Below are 19,641 nucleotides of genomic sequence, written 5' to 3'. Positions count from 1 at the left end.
CACAGATGCATGAGGTATACTGCTGGCACACACTTGAGCTATGAAATGTGAAAAGAACACCTTGAGATATCTCTGTTCTCCAACTTTATGAAGATTATAACACAGAATATCCTAAATCCAGCAACAGATCCCTGTAGTCCGCCTTCATCAATTTAATTTGCTGAGTTGTGCATTTGCATTATGATATAACTCTTAGGAAGGCAGTCACATGGTGTTTTTCCTACATAATTTTGCCTATCAAAACAAAGCCAGCAGTGACTTATAAAGATGGTTCTCTCAGATACAGAAAATACTCCAGCAACTATAAACAATTTTAAACACAGAGATCTTGTTGCAACCTTGCTCCTTGATACTAAAGAATCTACAAAATTAAACATCAATTTTTCTCCCTTCATCCCTCATTAGAGGAAAAAAAAGGAGAAAACAGGAGAGAGATAAGTAAGAATATATGAAAGTATAATATTCAGATGCAAGCAACTTCTCCCCAAGTAACTAGGAAAAGCGCACAAAATACATACAATGTTGTAACTTATATCTCCATCTAAAAGAACTACTTGTCTATAGCAGTGTATCAGATGAGACTTATTCAGCCCATCTGTAACATACTTATCACAACTATTAAACAGAAAAGACAAATTTTATAAAAAGGCTGGAATGTGTCTATCTAGGCAGCTGTAGAAGTGGTGAGAATTAAGAGTGCCTGACCATTTGCAGAGCTAAGCCCTTCCAGCTCCAGGCCCTACCAGCTAAGGCTGATGACAGCTTTACCTCCCATGCACCAATGCTTCCTGGGTGTTCTGGAGAGCACACTGCAGTGATGTGGCTGTCACACCTCCCCGGGAAGCAGCAAGACATGCCGTGCCACCCCCTGGTATGCCTCCCAGCTGGGCACCTGGGGCACCTGCAGGGAAATGCCTCCTCACTGACACGAGCAAGCATTGGAGGCTGTAACCTCAGTCGCAATACTTAACACAGGATTACCTTCTGAAAAAAAAACCATGAAAAGACAATAAAAATATTTCTGAGCTCCCATCCCGGTATTTGATTAATCAGTGTAACAGTGACAACTGACATAAAATATATCAGAAATAACTCGAACATGCTCACCTGTGAAATTTTAACTAAATCAGGCACATTTTTATGGGACATCAGTGCTATATTACAGCTTGTTATCTTGCAAATAATCTTCAGAAAGATGACAACTGAATTAAAAACAAACAAATCAATAAAAAATCCAACCTTCTACTTAAGAGCAATATCAATAGCTAAAACCCACTGCCACTCTTTTTCCTATAATTAACATTTCTACAAACCAAGCAGCACAGTAGCCAAAAACACAGTTTATAAGCTGCACATCAAAATAATTGAGGATTTTTCCTCAATTGAGGATTATAAACAGATTTTCAGAACTCCAGTTTCACTAGAGAAGTTCTTTAATTGATTCCGCCGGCATGAGATCATTTCCCTCACAACTTCTTCTGAACTAAGTTTTGTCTTCCACTTCGGGAAGTCAGTTTGTGCCGTTTTCCTATTGTATTGCTTTGCTACATACACTGATGCTCAGAACAGCAATTCACAACAGCAGAAGACAGCACCACCACACATCTCTGTACAGCACGCTGCCTATCTTCAGCACACTCTACACTGGATGCATAATTTTTCTTTTCTTAAACATGTATAAGAAGAAAAAAATATTTTCATTCCAGCGACAAAACTGTTCTTGAGCAAAACTTGTTCCTTGCATTGTTCTAAAAACACTGTAACTTTCATCATCCTAATAAATTAACAAGAAAAGACATCTCTGTTGCAATCATGTTATATAAACATCTCACCGATATAGATATATCATTAGATTATATTTTAAGCTCCCATATGTCACCAGAATTCATGCTGAAACAACCTTACAATGCAATCTTTATGACAGATTTCTGTGGATTAACCAGTTTCTAGTTTTCTCTGACGTTCTGTTAAAACTTTAATACTCTAAGCATTGCTGTTTGACATGCTTTCTTCCATTACTTTTGCCAAGCACAAGCATATGTTACAAACCAATAAATGGTGCTCTTTGATTTAGGACTTTTAACTAGAAAAATACTTCACACAGAAACTGAAAATCAGTTTCATACTACAAAATGGAAGAATTCTTTATTTTATTCACTTTTATGACTTTTCTTCCACATGTTCTGTTGGTTTGTCAAAACTAATAAGGACCTGCTACGGTTAATCAAATGGAAGTCAACTCTTAACAATTAAGGAACAAGACAGCACAATTCATAAAGGAGACAAAGTCATGACATTCGAGGACAGAAGACAGACACAGCCTCTTCCCACTATCTGGGTGTAGACTACAGATCAGACGCTACAAAAACGCGCTTTCAGGGAAGGCTCCTGGCACATCTGTATTTGACAAAATAGTACTATTCTGCCATATTTAAGGTGAAACATTTTTCTTACCAAATATTAAGTTAAGAGACAAAATTCTTGGATGTGAAACAGTGAATAAAGTGATATCAAAAAGTGTGAAGAATTCAAACTTTCATTTCTATATATTCATCTGAAAAATCCTGGAAAGACTTACTGTCTTTCTTTAAGATGCAGATTGCTATCCTTTCTCCTCCTTACCTTGTTTTGTACAGAGAATTGGAACCACATCACCATTTCTTTTTCACATGACTCTCCCTTGGAACACTAGGACCAGCTACAGTGGATACCTGATTAGAATACCCTCAAAGAATTATGCATGTTAAGTAGTAATAGGAAAAGAGACAAAATGAACATTAAAAAGAAAAATCTAATTACTTCCAAAGCAAAATATTGGAAGCAAAACAAGTTTAACGTATTGTATTAGAAACTAAACAACAACACAGAACGTTGCCAACTTCTCCAACAAGTAAAGGCAGGAATACTGAGAAACTGAAGTTGTTCAAAACCTAGTGATGCCTATGTTAGTTCCAGGGGACATTAAACAAAAGTTGTCCATCAAGTATATATTTCCTGGATTATAATATCATAAGTCTAAATGAGCTTTTCATTTTACTGTCAAAAGCAGAAGAAATAATGAATAAAACACACAATGTAATGGAGCCAGATCATATTTACAGTTGATTATTTTTCACCAGGAAAATCTCAATAGTACTCATCCCCTCATAAGCTGTTTTCTGAGCATAGAAATCACATACACAAGGTAAATCAGACATAATATTTATTTTCCGGGGCTATTTTAGAGGAAAACTCAAAACAAATTTACAAAGTCTGATCCTATAAACCTCAATGTGTTCTACAAGTCCCAGAAGACTTATGCATACTTCAGTTTTGCCCAACACAATACCTAAACACTTATTCTTACTTATCATTGGACCTCAGGAGGAAATCTGTGTCATCACATGTAGAAAGTGCAAAAGACCTTCTACTAGAAAACAGACCAAAACTACCTTCACAGTTTGTAAGAGATCTCTGCTTATACAGAATCACTACTATCTATGGTATCCTCCCAGTGTTACTTTATCCATTTTGGGTTTTTTTTTTTTTCCTTCTGTTGTTATGTTCACCCCTCATTCCAACAAGGGGTTGCCATCTAGCTAGTCCTTTCCCAGTTCTGAGGTGCGACTGTTACGTGTAAAATTTGGAATTTCACATCTGCAGGCCACCTCTCCAGCTAGCTGAGATCCTTTAAAACCTAATTCCATCCTTCAAGCTGCTTAAAGGTTTAGGCATGTTTTATTATTTTCAGATCATTAATGAAAACACTGAAGATGGACTTGATTCAAAATTGTTTCCCTCCACTAAACTCCATAATCATGTTCTTTGTGCTATTTCCAAATGTGGTTCCGTCTGATCTGTGTTTTCCCACATTGTTTATAAGAAAGTCATTTGAGTCAATGTCGGCAACCTTATTAATGTCAAAATATAGGACATCTACTGCCTCCAGCAAACAACTCTGCTGTTCAGAAGTGGTCTAGGCACCACCACATGGGATCCACTCATGAAAAGGAATGCTGAACAAATCATTCTGCTGCTCATTTAAAATCATCACCATTTCCAGCTCTTACTGTGAGTGCCAGGAGGTGATTTTTTCTCTGGAGGCTGTGCTTCTAATGGTGCCGCTGTGCTGGAAGAAGCCTCAAAGTCTCCTCAGATGGCAGAAGAGGGTGCAAGGTCTCACTGTGTTGCCAGCTTTGCAACTACTCTGGTGCATGCTTTGTTAAACACGGCTTGGAAAAAGGTGAACAATCCCACTTCAACTAAGAATTTAGAAAACAAATAATCATAAGTCCGACAGGAAACCACCAGCAGTCAGATTGCTTGAATTCCCCATGACATGCAAAGTAGAGACACAGACTGCCGAGCTCTTCATATTTGCACCAGTGTTGAGTCAAAATATATCACTAAATGTAGTAAGGAAAAATCTAGGAGTATCCTTTCTGAGTTGACTGTGTCTTACCAATACACTTAAGAGATACATACAGAAAAGTGTATATATATATATATGTGTGTGTGTGTGTGTGTGCGCGCACGTGTGTGCATGCATGTGTGTGTTTATTCCTACAAAAGAAAATGGTGATAGAAAACAAGGACAGTCAGAAATACAGACAGCCTAGAATAAGTTTTATAGCAAATCCTATGAGTAAAACACCAAAAAAAATGTTTCAGATTTGATTAAATGTGGATGTGGACATGCTTCACAAAATATTTAACACGCTTCAAGTTTACGGTATAGATCTTAAGGAATTAAAGTAACAAACAGGTCTAGGAATAACACGGGAAAATGAGAAAACTAACTTGCTTTACAATAGATGGACAAAAGCAGCATAGCAAGTGCTATTCAGCCATCCTGACACTGTAGGAGTTACTACCAAATTCACTGGCTGTGAGTCCATAAGGACTTCATAGAAGTTTGCAAGAATCTAGATGCTTTAAGTGGCTGGAGTTTTACAGATATGTGGCAAGACATTTTTTGTTCCTGAAGAGGCTTGTGATTACTCCAGTTTTCTCTTATACCTGAGAAAGCTGGTGAAGTCACCTGTTCCTCTGTATGCAGTAGGTTGGGGATTAAATAATCAAGAACAGGTTTTCTTGGTAAGTTTGAAGTTATAAACCTAGAACTTTAGAGATTCTTTAGTAAAAGAGATTGAGAAATTAACATCAGCCATGTAAAAAGAAAGAGAATGAAAACTGAATTTAAAAAGTAAACCTGGGTCCAGAGAAAAAAACAGTTACAAAATAATGGAAGGGAAACATGCAGAGCACCGAAGCAGAGAATTTTCAGGAAGATTCTAAAAACCACTTTTTGAGTGCTAGAAATACAGTAATGAACCATAAATATATGCAAAAAGGCAAATGAAGGAAAATTCCTGCTTGTTACAAAGGAAGTATCACAGCAGGTGATAAAACCACAGGTTTAATACTTTATTTTATATATAAATTATCTGTTTATACTTGTTTTTGGCAATCTCAATCATACCTCACTCTTAAACTGATTGGGCTAGTCTTCTGAGATGCTTGCTTTTATTCATGTTGAAAAGAGGGAATACTCTCTGAGGCATGTATGGCATCAATTCCAATAGGACTGCTTTTCTTTCTTAAAATAGCCTTGGAGTAACAGAACATTTTTTCCCCCACTCTTTAGTACCACAAGTTTTCAGATAAGTTCTGCAGTGTATAAGGATAGTGAAAATGGATGAGAAATGAACCTATGTCCTACAACTGGAAAACTAAACCATTACCAAGATTTATGGAAGTGCATTGTTCCTGCTTTCATAAACCAGTATATCTATCCTTGCAAAACAAGTATCTCAGGAATTTCACATATACTCAAGATCTCTCTACACTAGCCTCAACAAGTGGAAATGCAACAGTATGTAACTGAGCTGCAGACACCCAGTAAATAACAATTTCCTCATCCAAAAGAAGGTTACAGGAAAAGAGAACTGAAATTATACTTTCGTTCGACCAAACTGCTACATTTATTCTGAAAACCAGACAAAATAGTTTTATAAATTATTATTTATTTTTGCTTTTCTCCCCTTAACTGTAACACTGTATTTTCAAATGTGGTTATGTTGATGTATTTGGAAATGCTGGAAAGAACTTCATTCACATAGGCACAGACGCTAGAAGCTGGGAACCTGCTTATATAGCCAGTGTAGATGTATGCCTTTGAGGATGATACGCAGCACCAAGAAGTGCTTTCTCCAGCAGGAAGTTCAAAGTTCAACTTTGACTCTAATGTTAAATATCTGGAAGAGATTGCACAAATTCCTCTCTGAATGGACAGTGCAAGAAAAACATCATTTACACACTATACCACATTGAATACAGCAGAATGCTTCTAGAGTAAAACCTTAATACCCTGATTTAAATATCAGTATTTTCCCATTCTCATACAAGTGTTTGGAATAGAACTGTACTTGTGAAAGGCTGTAGTTGTCACCACATACAAGCAATAATACATATTACAAGCAAAATTCAGCTCGTGAAAGGTACTTTCAGACCATTTGTTTCAGTTGCAATAACATCTTTAGATGGGGACATCTTTTATACACAGTAAAAGGTTGTTCTTAATTACTGTTAATTTGGCCCAGATTTTCATGACTTTTGGACCTTATTGGACTACATCTCTATATCATTCACATCTTCATCCATATTGAATGGAAAACTACACTAGTATGAGGCATTTCTATCACAAGTAAAGTCAGAACCTTAACGTCCCATGTACACGGTAGAAAACAACACTGAATTACTGTTAGATTCTCCTTTTTGCAGAGTCGCTATGCAGTGCACAGATACTGATTAACAAAGGGCTGAAAATAGTCCAGGTTAAAGAATGTAGAGCTCCAGATCAGTTAATCTGCCCTTCTTCTTGGACTCTGTCAGAAGAAATGCATGCTATCTGCTAATTATCTTCCTCTGTGCAACCAATTCTGATATTTTGCTCAGATATTTTTAATGTATACTTTGATATTTTTATCACGATTGGAAAAATAATTTAGATAAGGAAAGCTCAAACTAAGAGGCTTGCCTACTCATCATCTTCATAATTATTGAAGGCTTACATTTATCCTTTCTTTGGAAACAGTGAGAATTACTCACCAGGGATGATAGCACTTGAGCTGATAGCTGAGCTTACTTCCTCGAAGGTCAGACACCTTCTGAAATAGCCTATATTCATGAGAAAATTAGAAAATTTGGAGATATATTTCTCATAACTGCAAGATAGGCCTTTAAGAACACCACTTAAAAGAAGGTATTATCTCCTTTCTAACAGACTGAGCTCATTTTTGGCTGGTCAAGTGGCCTAACGTTAACTCATGATCATGTGGAACCAACAGTGCTGTGTTTTCAGTCCCAGCTGGAGTCTCCCCAGTGAGCTTTACTCTACCTTCTGGCTTAAATACTTTCTACAATCATCCAAATCCCTGAAGGGAAAAGGGGATTTAAAAAAAGAAAAACAAAACACATAAACAAGCAGCTGCTCTAGGTTGCCTAAATCCCTGTATTTAAAGAAAACATGCTACATTCAAAAGGACTGTATTTTCCCTATAGGAGCAAATCATTTCACAAAATCACACAGTTTCTATATAACCTGGTATCATGCCAGTATACAAAACACATCTATCTTAATACTACTGTATTAATTCAAGATGACGCTTTTCTATTCTTTACTGTTTGGTTTTTCCATGGTCAGAATAGCTCAGCTGATTTGGAGCTATTGGCTTATACTCTAGCAGGAGCAACTGCTCTTGACTTCTCAAGAGAGATCTTTCCTCTGACAACAGCACATTTCATACCCCCCCCCAAAAAAAAGAAATTTCAGCATGACTCCAGGCATCAAATCTTACTTAAATATATCATTAATATCACTTCATAATAAAGACAATAAATCAGAGACTAACACACAGAAATTCTGTCCTGTTTGAAACTGGGTTTGAAGAAACACTAAACTAGAATCACCTAAAGGACATCGAGCCACGAGATTACAGAGAGCCACTGTACAATGAAAATGGCTACATTTTGCTAATCTCAATTTCAAACTTCAAAAAAAGCGGAATTATATGATCATTTTCACTATCCTGGAGCCCATGACAAAATATATCTCCACCACATGTCCAGATCTTCTCTGTTTTGTCTCAGCATACATTTGTCTCAACACCACATTTTTCCATTAAACAAACTGACATGGAAAGGTATTATATAGCTGATTTCATCCACTTCTAAGACAAAATACCAAATTGGTTATACATTTCATAGGCAGTGCCTGAAACATTCCTTCACTTAATACACCACCTTGCAAACCAGTAATTCCCAGACCCCTCCAGAGCCTCCAACTTTAGTTCACATTCAGAGTTAGTTTGTGACCCAAATCTGTTTTTGTTATGTGCCAGATGTAAAAAACGCAAGATTAATACTGGTCCCACATGTGCTTTTGTAACAAGCAATCAATTTTAAAGATATTTTCTAAGAATGAGACTATTGTTAAGGTGCCTGTTCATATATGGCTATTAAAACAATGAAAACCATCTTTAAGTGATAGCTACATGCACGTATCTATAATTTAATGTTCAGTAAAAAAGGATGGACATGCCATCTACATCAGACATAATGACCTAATTTATCAAGCATATTCTTGGTATCCCCTTAAGATGAAAAGCAAACTGGCATCAAGCCACAGAACAATGTGGCCCTGAATACAGTCTCAAGGCCAAATAAGAGCTAGTACATATGCCAATGTGTGCAAAAAGGAGCATACTGCTCATTTACACAAAGGTAGATCTTCAAAGAAGAAAGATCACTAAAACTCAGTAAATGCATCACTCCATAGCACAAATGGTAATGATGTGCACAACACAGATGCCACATATTTGTAAAATATTCAACTTCTCTCTTCCAAAATAAAAAGAGGAATTTTTGAGTTGGAGCTGACAGGGATTCCAGTCTTAGCAGACTTAAAGGTTTCCCATGTTATGTTAACATAAGATTTTTGCCCAGGCTCACATAACTTCTCAAGTTTCCCATGCTTTACTATTCAGAATTCTTTAATGCACATAGTGAAACACACAGACATAGAGTAAAATCTGAGCTTTATTTTTTTTTTTTAAAGGAAATTAAAATTTTTATCAAGTAATTTTATAATGAAACTAAGCTTTCCATACCCATAGTATTACCAGCAGTACAAGAAATGCCATTGTAAAGTACAAATGCAAGGCTATAGTAACAAATTTTAGAGTACAATAAAAATTTTAGACATACAGCAAGACGCACATTTTTCTGCCCTCAGAGAAAACTGTAAAACCCTCTTTAATCCTTTCCACAACTGAAAAAGAAACAACAAACAAAATAGAGATGAGCAGAAGCTCATCTTGGCAAGCAAGAGAACAAACTTTGGCTACATTTTGCAGGAGAGAAGTTATCATGCATTTACCTAATAAGATTGTAGGTCCCTCTAAGACTTGCAAAAGGTTGTTCCTGAAACCTGAAAGGAAAAGAATACTCCTAAGTATACGCACATGGGACAACTAACACCAAGTAAGCCATAACAAAGTGATAAACTTACAGTGTAAAAGCATTATGCTGATGGCGTTATCCATCCCTTTGATGCTTATCTGCTGCACGCATACTGTTAGTTGTATAAGAAGAATGAGAAGGCTTCTGACATTGATGACATCCCTAGGACCATTCTGACTTACTTACTGATATTATTGATGATATCCATTCATTTTGGCTCTGCATAGAAAAGAAGATAGAGAGGAACAATTGGTAAACAGAAGAAAAAACAATAAAAAAAAAGAATCTACTGTTCTTTGAGCCTTTACAGAATTTCCCCAAAACAGCGACAGAAAACCTCTCATGTAACAGGTTACAGAGGTTCAAATACTACTACTACTAATAATAATAAATAGAAACTAAATTCACAAGCAAAATGTAACTTACCAGCATTTCATTCTCAGGTTGTCTGTTGTAACATTTTGATAAACGTCAGTCTTCCAGAAGTGACTTGTTCAAAAGACATGATCATTCCAGGCTGCAGTGAGGAAGAAAATTCCTGCTTTCTTGGAGAGCACCAGATGTGTACAGATGAGCTTCTGTACAGTAAAATATGTGAATATACTGTGCTTTAATGAAGCTAGTTCTTGTAGCAGCCCACAAGTCTTTCCCTTGAAATAAGCTGTGCCTGCTATTGAATAAATATACATTTCTAATACGCGCTATCATTTAACCACTTCAGAGAAAAGAATAAGATCCATGATTTTACCAGGAAATAATTTCAATGGGTTATTCAGAAACCATCAGATCCTTGGATAATCATCCTTCAATAACATACAACGGATGCAGCAAGGTATTTAATTCCACTCATGACAACTGCAGATTACTACTGAAAGATATTTGCAATATTGTGTAATCTTATCCAGAGCACAGTACGTTCACACACAGCGTTAAAGTGAAAAGGTATATTTTTGTGTCTTAAAAATGACTTGCATCAATTCCTTGTTTCTTTCTTTTTGTTTTTCCTGCTAAGTTGCCCTATAAGCTACCATATAAGATTTTTGCCTAGGCTCACAATTTCTCAAATTCTTGTTACATCAACCAAACAAGATGAGCCAAAATCATATGATATTGAATACAGGTAGCCAATTGTTCTGCTGCTGAAGAATATATGACATACCATAAATTTTAAGCTATAAATTTATTTGCAATACATTCCTGCAGAACAGACTATCCATACCTGTACTCCATGCACAATAAAGATGATTTATACATTGTGCAGCTGCAAAACACAAAAAATTGCCTTTTAAATGTACATACAAATAGAAACTTTTTACCCAGTCAGATGTTCTCCTGAAATTTCTCGTTATTCCAGAGTAAAAGAATCCTTATTTCGAGAGCTTTTAAATCATAATAAGATTCAGATATTCCCACATTAAAGAAAGGGAGAAAGGAAGACACAGGGCGGTGAGTCTCACCTTTGTGTCTGGGAAGATCATGGAGTGGATCCTCCTGGAAGAGATGATAAAGTATATGCAAGATGAGGAGATGACCCAAGACAGCCAGTATAGTTTCACCAAGGGCAGACTGTGCCTGACCAATCTGTTGGTCTTCTATGATGGAGTATGGCACTGATGGACGAAGGAAGAGGAACTGATGTCATCTACCTGGACTTGTGCAATGCCTTTACCATTACAATGTCCTGCACCACATCCTCATCTCTACATTGGAAAAATACAAATTGATGGGGTGAACTCTTCAGTGGATAAGGAATTTGTTGGATGGTTTTAGCCATGGAATTGTTGTCAACAGTTCTGCGTGCAGATAAAGACCAGTTATGAACACAGACAGTGGTCTGTCCTAAAACCAGCACTCTTCAGCACCTTTACCAATGACATAATTGGTGGGTTTAAGTCTACCCTCAGAAGTTTGCTGATGACACTAAGCTGAGTGGTGGAGTTGACACAGTGGAAGGGAGAGATGCCACCCAGAGGGATCTGGACATGCTCAAAAAGTGACACACGAGAGTCTAATGAGTTTTAACAGAACTAAGTGCAAGATGTTACACATGGATTGACACAATCCCAGATACGAATACAGACTGAGAGGAAAAAAAACTCCTTGAGAACAGCCCTGCAGAGATGGATTTGCAGGACATGAGCCAGCAGTGTGTGCTTGCAGCCCGGAAGGTCAACAGTATCCTGGTCTGCATTAACAGAGGGGTGTCAGCAGGGTGAGAGAAGGGACTGACCCTCCCCCCCCACTCTGCCTTCGTGAGGCTCCATCTGGAGTACTGCATCCAGGACTGGGGCTCCCAGCACAAGAATGATGTGGAGCTGTTGGAGCAGGTCTGGAGCAGCATAATGAAGATAATCACATGGCGACAGCACCTGTCCTATAGGTTGAGGGAGGTGAGCTTGTTTAGCTTGGAGAAGAGAAAGCTCTGTGGAGACCTCAGTGGGGTCTCCCAGTACTTAAAGTACCAGCAGGAAGAGAACCAATTCTTTACAGTCTGATAGTGATAGGACAAGGGGGAATGGCTTTAAACTGAAAGAGAGGAGATTTAAGTTATGTGTTAAGAAGAAATTTTCTCAGAGGGTGGTGAGATGCTGGAACAGGCTCCTCAGAGAGGTTGTAGATGACCAATCACTGGAGGCACTCAAGGCCAGGTTGGATGGGATCCTGGGCAGCCTCATCTAGTGGTTGTCACTTACTACAGTTGCAATTTAACATCTTCACTTTTAAAAAGGTCAGACACTGGAACAGGTTGCATAGAGAGGTTTTGCATTCTCCATCTTCCAAGATTTTCAAGACTAGACTGAACAGAATACTGAGAAACATAGTCTGATCTCAAACTTGACCCTGTCTTGAGCAGAAGATAGAGACCCCTTTTGCCCATTCCATCTTGAATAATTCCAGAAATATATCTTTAAATACAAGCATATACTAATAACCTTGTTAATAACTTCTCTTTTCCCCTATTAAAAATGACATTCAAAACAACAGACCTAAATTATGAGCCTAAAGAAGCAAACTAAAAAAAATCCCAGCAAGTAACCCATCCTTTGATAAACAAAACATAAATGATTGAAACTACATTTTTCATGATTCTCTCAACTACTAAGATATTCATCCCTTGATAAATATATACGTTTACAAAACATTTTTTTATGAAATTTCCAGTAATAAAAACAGTCTTTGCATTTAATTTTGATACACATCATGACCAGCTATGAAGTACTTCTAACACAGCTTTTTTTCATACTTGCTTACTTCAAACAAATTGCCAGTTAATAAAAAAATATCTATCTGAAATATGTGAAGGTATAACAGAGATCCTACTACTCACTTGAGAAAAAAAGCAAACATTTACCTTGAAAAATTCATAACTTCTGGAAACAGGGCTGTAAAGTGTCACATCCATCATCTCTGCATTCTTCTAGATTATTTATTGTATACAGGATTATCAGAGAAGATGCTAGAATGACATTCTACAGAATGGTTTCATAGACATTTAGACATTTTCAAGATCCTTTAGCAAATGAAATTGGGTTTTCTGAAAATGGGTCCTTTTCATTTCCAGAATCCCTTGATAAAACACACTTTTAAGTGCAATAGGAAAAATATACCACAGCTCAGACTAGTTAGGAAAGGCAAAATGCTTTAGAAGTTTTGGAACCATTTGCATTTTGTCTCTTAATTTTTGTGATTCTATATATTTTCTACATTTATCTGTGGAATGATATAAAAATGAACTTCAAGCTATGAATTTCTTCATGGAAAATTACATTGCCTATATTGTCCTTGCTGATAAGCATAGGTTGGATATTAGATTGCTTTTCTAATTTGACTCCAGACTGCTTCAGAGCATTAAGAAGCTGGTACAGAATTTCTGTATCATTCTTTGCTCATTTAGAAACTGTACAGCCTTTCATTTTTGTTATGAGAGCTTCCAAGATGTAGACTGCTGTAAGGATGTACTTAGAAATAAAGAAAATAAGATACAGTACTTCCTTATGGAATAACCATAATGTAACAGGAAAAATACACCTGTGATGTTACTTTAATTCCTGTCTGAAAAGCCTGACCAAAGTCCCCAGTGGTTGTTATTCACACTCAGTTATCAAAACACTGCAAAAAGTGGTTCACTTGCATAGAACCTGCCCCAGTCATATACACTGATTGTTAGTCTAAATTTTCTTACCCTCTTCATACTATTTAGAAGAATCATGTGCTAGTTTTGTTGGTACTTTTTTTAGCCCTTACTGAATCACTCCAGCTACACAATGAAGTCACAGATTACCTTATCATTGCCAGTATGCATCACACCATTAAAATTAAACCTCTTTTATTCTCTCCTTGATATCTTGAAATGAAATTACTGTGGACAAATACAGTCTGTAGTACCTTTCCCAAGGAATTCACATTACAATCCAAATTACGACATTAAGACATCTCAACATGTAAATGATAATCAAGAAGGAAAAAAGGTGCACTTTGATAATGAGGTCAGCTTCTACTCACGGAAGCATGTGATCCTGTACAATGCCTGCTATGCAAAAAATTACTTAACTGAAGGGACAAAGGGGACATGCTAGGTTTGATAAATGAAAAGAGTAATAAATGAACAACTATTTAGATTCTGATATTCAGTGGCCATTCAATGATATTCATCATACATTCAGCTTTCTACTTGCAATGTAAATATTCAAAGTGATATACTCTCTTGGTAGCCTCCCCTACTAAACATCCTGTTCCCTCAGGAACAGCAGAGCCTCTTGCTCAGCATCAGGCACATCCACCTCTAACCCAAAACCCCGGTCGGCTCCTGGGGTTGTACCCTTTGTCCCATGTGACCTGATTATAGCTTTGACTGATGGCCAGATCAGCCACCTCCAAAGTAGTTGAACAAGAAGTTTTCAATTTCTTTTCAGTGCTTTGAACGTACTTATAAAGTCACCTTCAGCGCACAAAAATGAATGGTTTTGTTGTTGTTTTCTTTTTTGAGATGAGCATTCAGAGAGTCTGATTAGAAAGTGTTTGATACCGGGCTATCCAGCCACTGGGAGGAATGATATTCTTCCACTGTGGTTCTTCCTGCCTGTTTCTAGATTGTTACCCAATTGAAGTTTTTAACCAATCTTATTTAGTGTGCTTCTGTGGCATTTCTGCCATCATACTGAAAAAAAATAAATAAATGTGATCTGTAAGGTATTTCTGATCAAAACATCCCTGGCTGTTAAGTAAATGTCTCCAAAACAATCATTCTCCATTCATCACCAAAGCAGTCCTTCCTCCCCTGCTGTACATGCTGTTCTAATGCTGCCAACTTTCCCGGTTTCAAGTGCCCCATTTGCTTTGGCTTTAGACAGTAGAATATGTTTCTTTCAATGGCAAAACTTCAGCACACAGTGGAAAATGCTTCTGAGTATAGATTTCTGAAAAGAAACTCAGTGTGTTCTTGTTTATTCAGAAGCAATAAAGAAACGTAAAATATCATTGCCACACAGCAGGCGTATTCTGAATTATACTCCAATATAACATAAATATAGCTGTGCCAAAGACATTATGAAATGAGAGAAAAAAATTGAAGTAAACTTTAACATCGCTGTATGTCACTATGTAATTAAAACTGACAGAAGTCCAAATTTACCAGATGAATCTAAAATAATTACATTTGAAAACATTCAAATCACAATCATTTCTCTCTGTAATGCTAGAGAATGTGCAACATGATATTTTATTTACATTTATGAATACAAGGCAATGTTCTGCCAACTTCCTAATACTACTTTTTGCTTTTTAGCTCCCTTTAGTCTTTTAACTGATTTGCTAAGGAATTGCTTTTTCCTTCAGCAAAGCAGCAGATAGAGAAAATTTTTCAAGAGCATCATCAGAAATTCTACAAACCTTCAAACTACAATGGCTGAAATAGGAAGCAAAAAGGAGAGTATTTGACTGAGTAAAGTCAATACACAAGCAAAAAAGAACAAGATCTCTGCGGTCTCCAAGTTGGGAATCTATGAAATGAATGCAGAGAAAAACTGATTTCCTTCTGGTATTATAACCCTGCAACTTAGTGTGTTGGGAAATAAGAAAAGAAATGCAGGGTGGATAGATTACACCATTATAGAAAAGACACTGTAAAAGTTTGGAAGTGTAAAACCAAGGAAAACCAAGCATTCTACATATTTTGGCCCCCTTTACATCTGAGCAAATCAAAAAATGATCACAGAGAAACAAGCTACCTATTTGAAGAAAAAAAAAAAAAAAGCTCTCAAAACTGATATTCTCTGAACCAACAAAAATATCCTGTCTTACATTTTCAACATCTAGTCCCAGTAGTAAAGCAGGTAAAGTAACATCTCTTGTACCTTAACAGATTATACAGCCTCTCCCATTTTAGGTTTTTGCTTTAACATAAAACCCTGTTCTACCATAATTCCTAACTTGAGAATTAGTCTAGATCTATGGAAATCTACATTAACAAAAATTGATACTGTCCCCATATTTCAGTAACTACAATTACACAAAGAAAAAAAGAATCCAGGCATCTAAAAAGAAGCTAGACAACTGGCATCAATAATAGGAGTAGAGATAAAGGAAGAAGGGAAAGAATGGAAGGGCATTAGACACAATAATAAGCATGGAAATGATATAAAAATCTATCATGGCTAAACTCCAAAGGGTTTTAAGCTAGATCTTTCTAGCCAGATCCTTTCTGCATTTCCAATCAAAGTACAATTAACCTGTACTTTATAAAAATGTTTGATATGCGGCTATCTGCCAGAAGACAATTAGTAAAGACTGATAAATAATGTGTAAAAAAATGTAAAAGAATAGCTAATGCTCAGCATAGAGAATGATTGCAACGTAAGTCTTTGTTATCATTAGTATTTGTAAGCATTTCTGTGTGAATAAATTTTGAATGAAACAAGACCTGAAAGCACTGTACAGACAAAAAAAAATAGGAAGAGCTGGAGAATTTTGAGGTCTGTAGTTAAATTAAGAATGCAGATTTATCTGAAGAGTGTTATAAAATATTAAGTCGTGCGTCCTTTGAATATGCAAAAAGATTTCCACCAAGAGCTAAATCCCACTGCTGGAAGATGGGTGAGGAAGGGAAAACTCACTATAATGTTCCAGGAAAGGCTAGTATCTGAAGAAGTTATGCAGGTGTGTAAAAACATAAAGGTGGCTCTTGGACCGCATTGATGACAAAGGGCAGGGTAAATGCCATAATGCAACAGAGAATTTAGAGCATGGTCTGTGGTACTTGTTGCTCCTAAAGAAGAATGATAAACTACAGCATCTGCAGAAACTAGCATTTGCTAATTCTGCATTTCTTTTAACATAAAATAACAGAATGGTCTTATATGAGAAAGCTAAAACGAACAGGAATGTGCATGTTTTATGATATGAAGCTTATGAGGAGACCACATTCTTTAGGTATATCATAACAACTACAGCAGGGCTGAGGAAGACATTAACTTTAAAATAATTTTTTTTTTAAAAAAAGGACAGCGGACATGAGCAGTGAATACAATTTATGCTTCCTGACATGGATTTAGAGTCTTTCTAACCATCACAAGAAAGCACTAGTGAAAGAAGTGTCCAACAGAACCAGCAGGCCAACAAAATAAGCTACTTTCAGCATGGAGATTATTGAGATTAATCAGTGATTATGACTTGAGTATCTGCATAAAATGACTCAAAAGTCACTTTCAGTCTTATTTACTCTACCTACCTACTACCATTTTCTCTGAAGCAATTTATAAAGATTATTCAGATTTTTACCTGGACAGAGTGACACATATAAAGAGTAATAACTTTCTAGAGCAGCATGAAATTCTTTCAAAGTGCAGTTCAAGCACTACTTCTATCCACATTCTTTAATGACCTTTATTACTGCAATGAAAGGCAGGCCAGCTAAACACAGTATCCTGTTTTAAATCCACTTTACTGCTGTAATGCTACAACTGAGCTAAGAGATAGAGCCACAGAGGAGCTTTCCTATAAGCATCCTAATGGCTATGGGAAATTAAGCATCCTCCTTTTCAATGCTATAATGAATACTGTGTTTCATACCAAGTGCAACAAATACAAGAATCTCTCCAAACCTAAATACAGTTGTATGAGCACAAAATTCTTTTACACACTATCAGCATAAAAGGCTGATTTTTAAAGGCTGCAAGTATAAAATTCCAAATCAAATGCTATAAGTGATATAACCAACTGCAAAAAAAAAACCAAAGATTTTATTCCTTCTCAGAAGAGCAAAGTCCATCACATTTGATGTTTGTGTGTTTCAGTCTAGAGAAGGGGTAAACTTTAATGGTAAAGACTTATTTTGCTTACTACATGAATGTAAATGAGACAGCAGTGTCACAAGTGCAATCCAGAAAGAGATTCTGAAATATCTTTAAATTACATTAAGTGAATGAAAACTAGACCCGAGTTAAAATCATATTCTTAAATGCTTTCTAGATCACTAAAAAGAAGTTCAACCATACCAAGCTCTTTTCAGACCACTACACATGCTGCAATCACTTTGCTCACACATACACAAAAAAGTCCCATACAATCTTTTAAAATACATATGGTATTTTTAAAATACAGTTTTGTGGACTGTATCTTAATGCCATTACCTTTCATTGCGTGCTCCATTCAATTTACTAATAGACTCCATCTGTTACATATGGTTCCCTTGAAAAAGGACATGTATCTTGAAACTGCTGATCCAATCTTATTTAGCATCAAGCATTGCACATGCACAATGCTGTCTTTACATAAATGAACATGAATTGTTTTGACTTGATGTACTTAGAGTCTGCTAAAGATTCAGTGAAAAGAGGTTTGAAATTATATTTCACAACACAAGTTTAATCTACATGGATATCTTGATAGAGACATCAGCTGTGAAATCAGAATATGTAAGTAGTAGCACTGAATGCACTGAAAGCTTAAACACAGAGAGGTTAGAAAAACAAACAAATCATAACACACCTATTGAAAAGACAGTCTTAACCTTTTGCCATCATTTATAAATGGAAAGAAGCTGCTACATAGTTCAGCTGTAAGGGAGGATAAAGAACTGATAATAATCCTCATGCTCCTCACATGAACTCCAACAAGGCATTTGAATGAGACTTTTAAAGCTGAAAACTGTCAAAGCAGAATAACTTTTGCTAATCCTTGTGCCACAAATTACTAATCCATCTGGAAAGCTATTTTTTTTGCATGTGTTTACAAGGATCTAAATGTCATCAGACAGAGACAACTAGGTTAGTAGCATATAAAACAAATAAATATATAAATAAACGGAAATAAAAATGTCTGAAGCAGTTGACCACAGAATAAGTAGGATTTGCAGAAGTACTTACAGCTCTCAATCTCCAGCGTGCAGTTCTGTTCATCCAGCGGATATCTCCGTAGGTCCATCATACAAGCAGCTGTTGTTGTAATTCTAGGAAGGAAAAAGAAGAGCTTGTTAATGCGTCTCATTTCAATCTTTCTTTGACTGCACACAGTTGAAAGAACAAAATATATTTCTACAGACACTTGCCTATTTTTACTAAAATACTGTGTATGCTGGTTACTTGTAACTAATGCTGTTCCAAAAAGATTATGCCACTCTGGAGGGCAAGCAGACAAGAGTCCTCTTCATTCACATTATCACTGTACTGCAAGCGTTAATAATCAGCAATCAGTTTATTCTGAAAAAAAATCGCCATGAATTAGGATAGCATTACTTCTTCCATTTTATACTGAAGAAGCCCAAAAGAGGAAGTCTTAAAGAAAGGCGGCAAAATAAATCTGAGGATGAACAAAGAAAGATGCGTACTTCATATCCTGGGTTAATACTCAAATCCCTTCATATGAAACTTAATCATTCTTTCCTTTGTTCCACAGTGCTTTGCAAATGAACCAATATTTTAGTTTCACATTAACAAACAAACACTGTCAGGAACTTTTTCATCGAAGGTTTAGACCACGTTTGTGCCTCAACAATAAACCTTAACGTGGGTCAGGCATCTCCCTCAGAAGTGGAGACAAACATCTGTACCATCAGTAAATCTTGTGCGGATAGATCTGACACGGGAATAATCCTAAGCATAATAACACGAATCAAACCACAATGCTCAGCAGCATTTTATTAAC

General features: G+C 36.4%; 1 protein-coding gene and 1 long non-coding RNA gene across 6 annotated transcripts in view; both read right to left on the bottom strand.

Annotated features, from left to right (window-relative positions):
* GABRB2 (gamma-aminobutyric acid type A receptor subunit beta2) overlaps positions 1 to 19,641 on the bottom strand; it is a 159,975-nt gene that overhangs the window by 48,730 nt on the left and 91,604 nt on the right. For all 5 annotated transcript variants that reach the window (XM_048960301.1, XM_048960303.1, XM_048960302.1 and 2 more), the window contains exon 7: positions 18,864 to 18,946. In XM_048960301.1, the coding sequence (XP_048816258.1) occupies positions 18,864 to 18,946 (83 nt within the window). The remainder of the gene's footprint in view (positions 1 to 18,863; positions 18,947 to 19,641) is intronic.
* LOC125700075 (uncharacterized) lies at positions 775 to 18,854 on the bottom strand. Its single transcript, XR_007379778.1, has 4 exons — positions 9,928 to 18,854; positions 9,551 to 9,720; positions 9,419 to 9,469; positions 775 to 9,310 (listed from the first exon to the last, which is right to left on the bottom strand). It is a non-coding gene; the product is annotated as an uncharacterized LOC125700075 (long non-coding RNA).

This window comes from Lagopus muta, chromosome 14 (genome assembly GCF_023343835.1).
Source record: "Lagopus muta isolate bLagMut1 chromosome 14, bLagMut1 primary, whole genome shotgun sequence".
In the NCBI taxonomy this organism is placed as follows: Eukaryota; Metazoa; Chordata; class Aves; order Galliformes; family Phasianidae; genus Lagopus; species Lagopus muta.
Note: the sequence above shows the minus strand (reverse complement) of the source record. Positions and strands in the feature narration are given on the sequence as shown.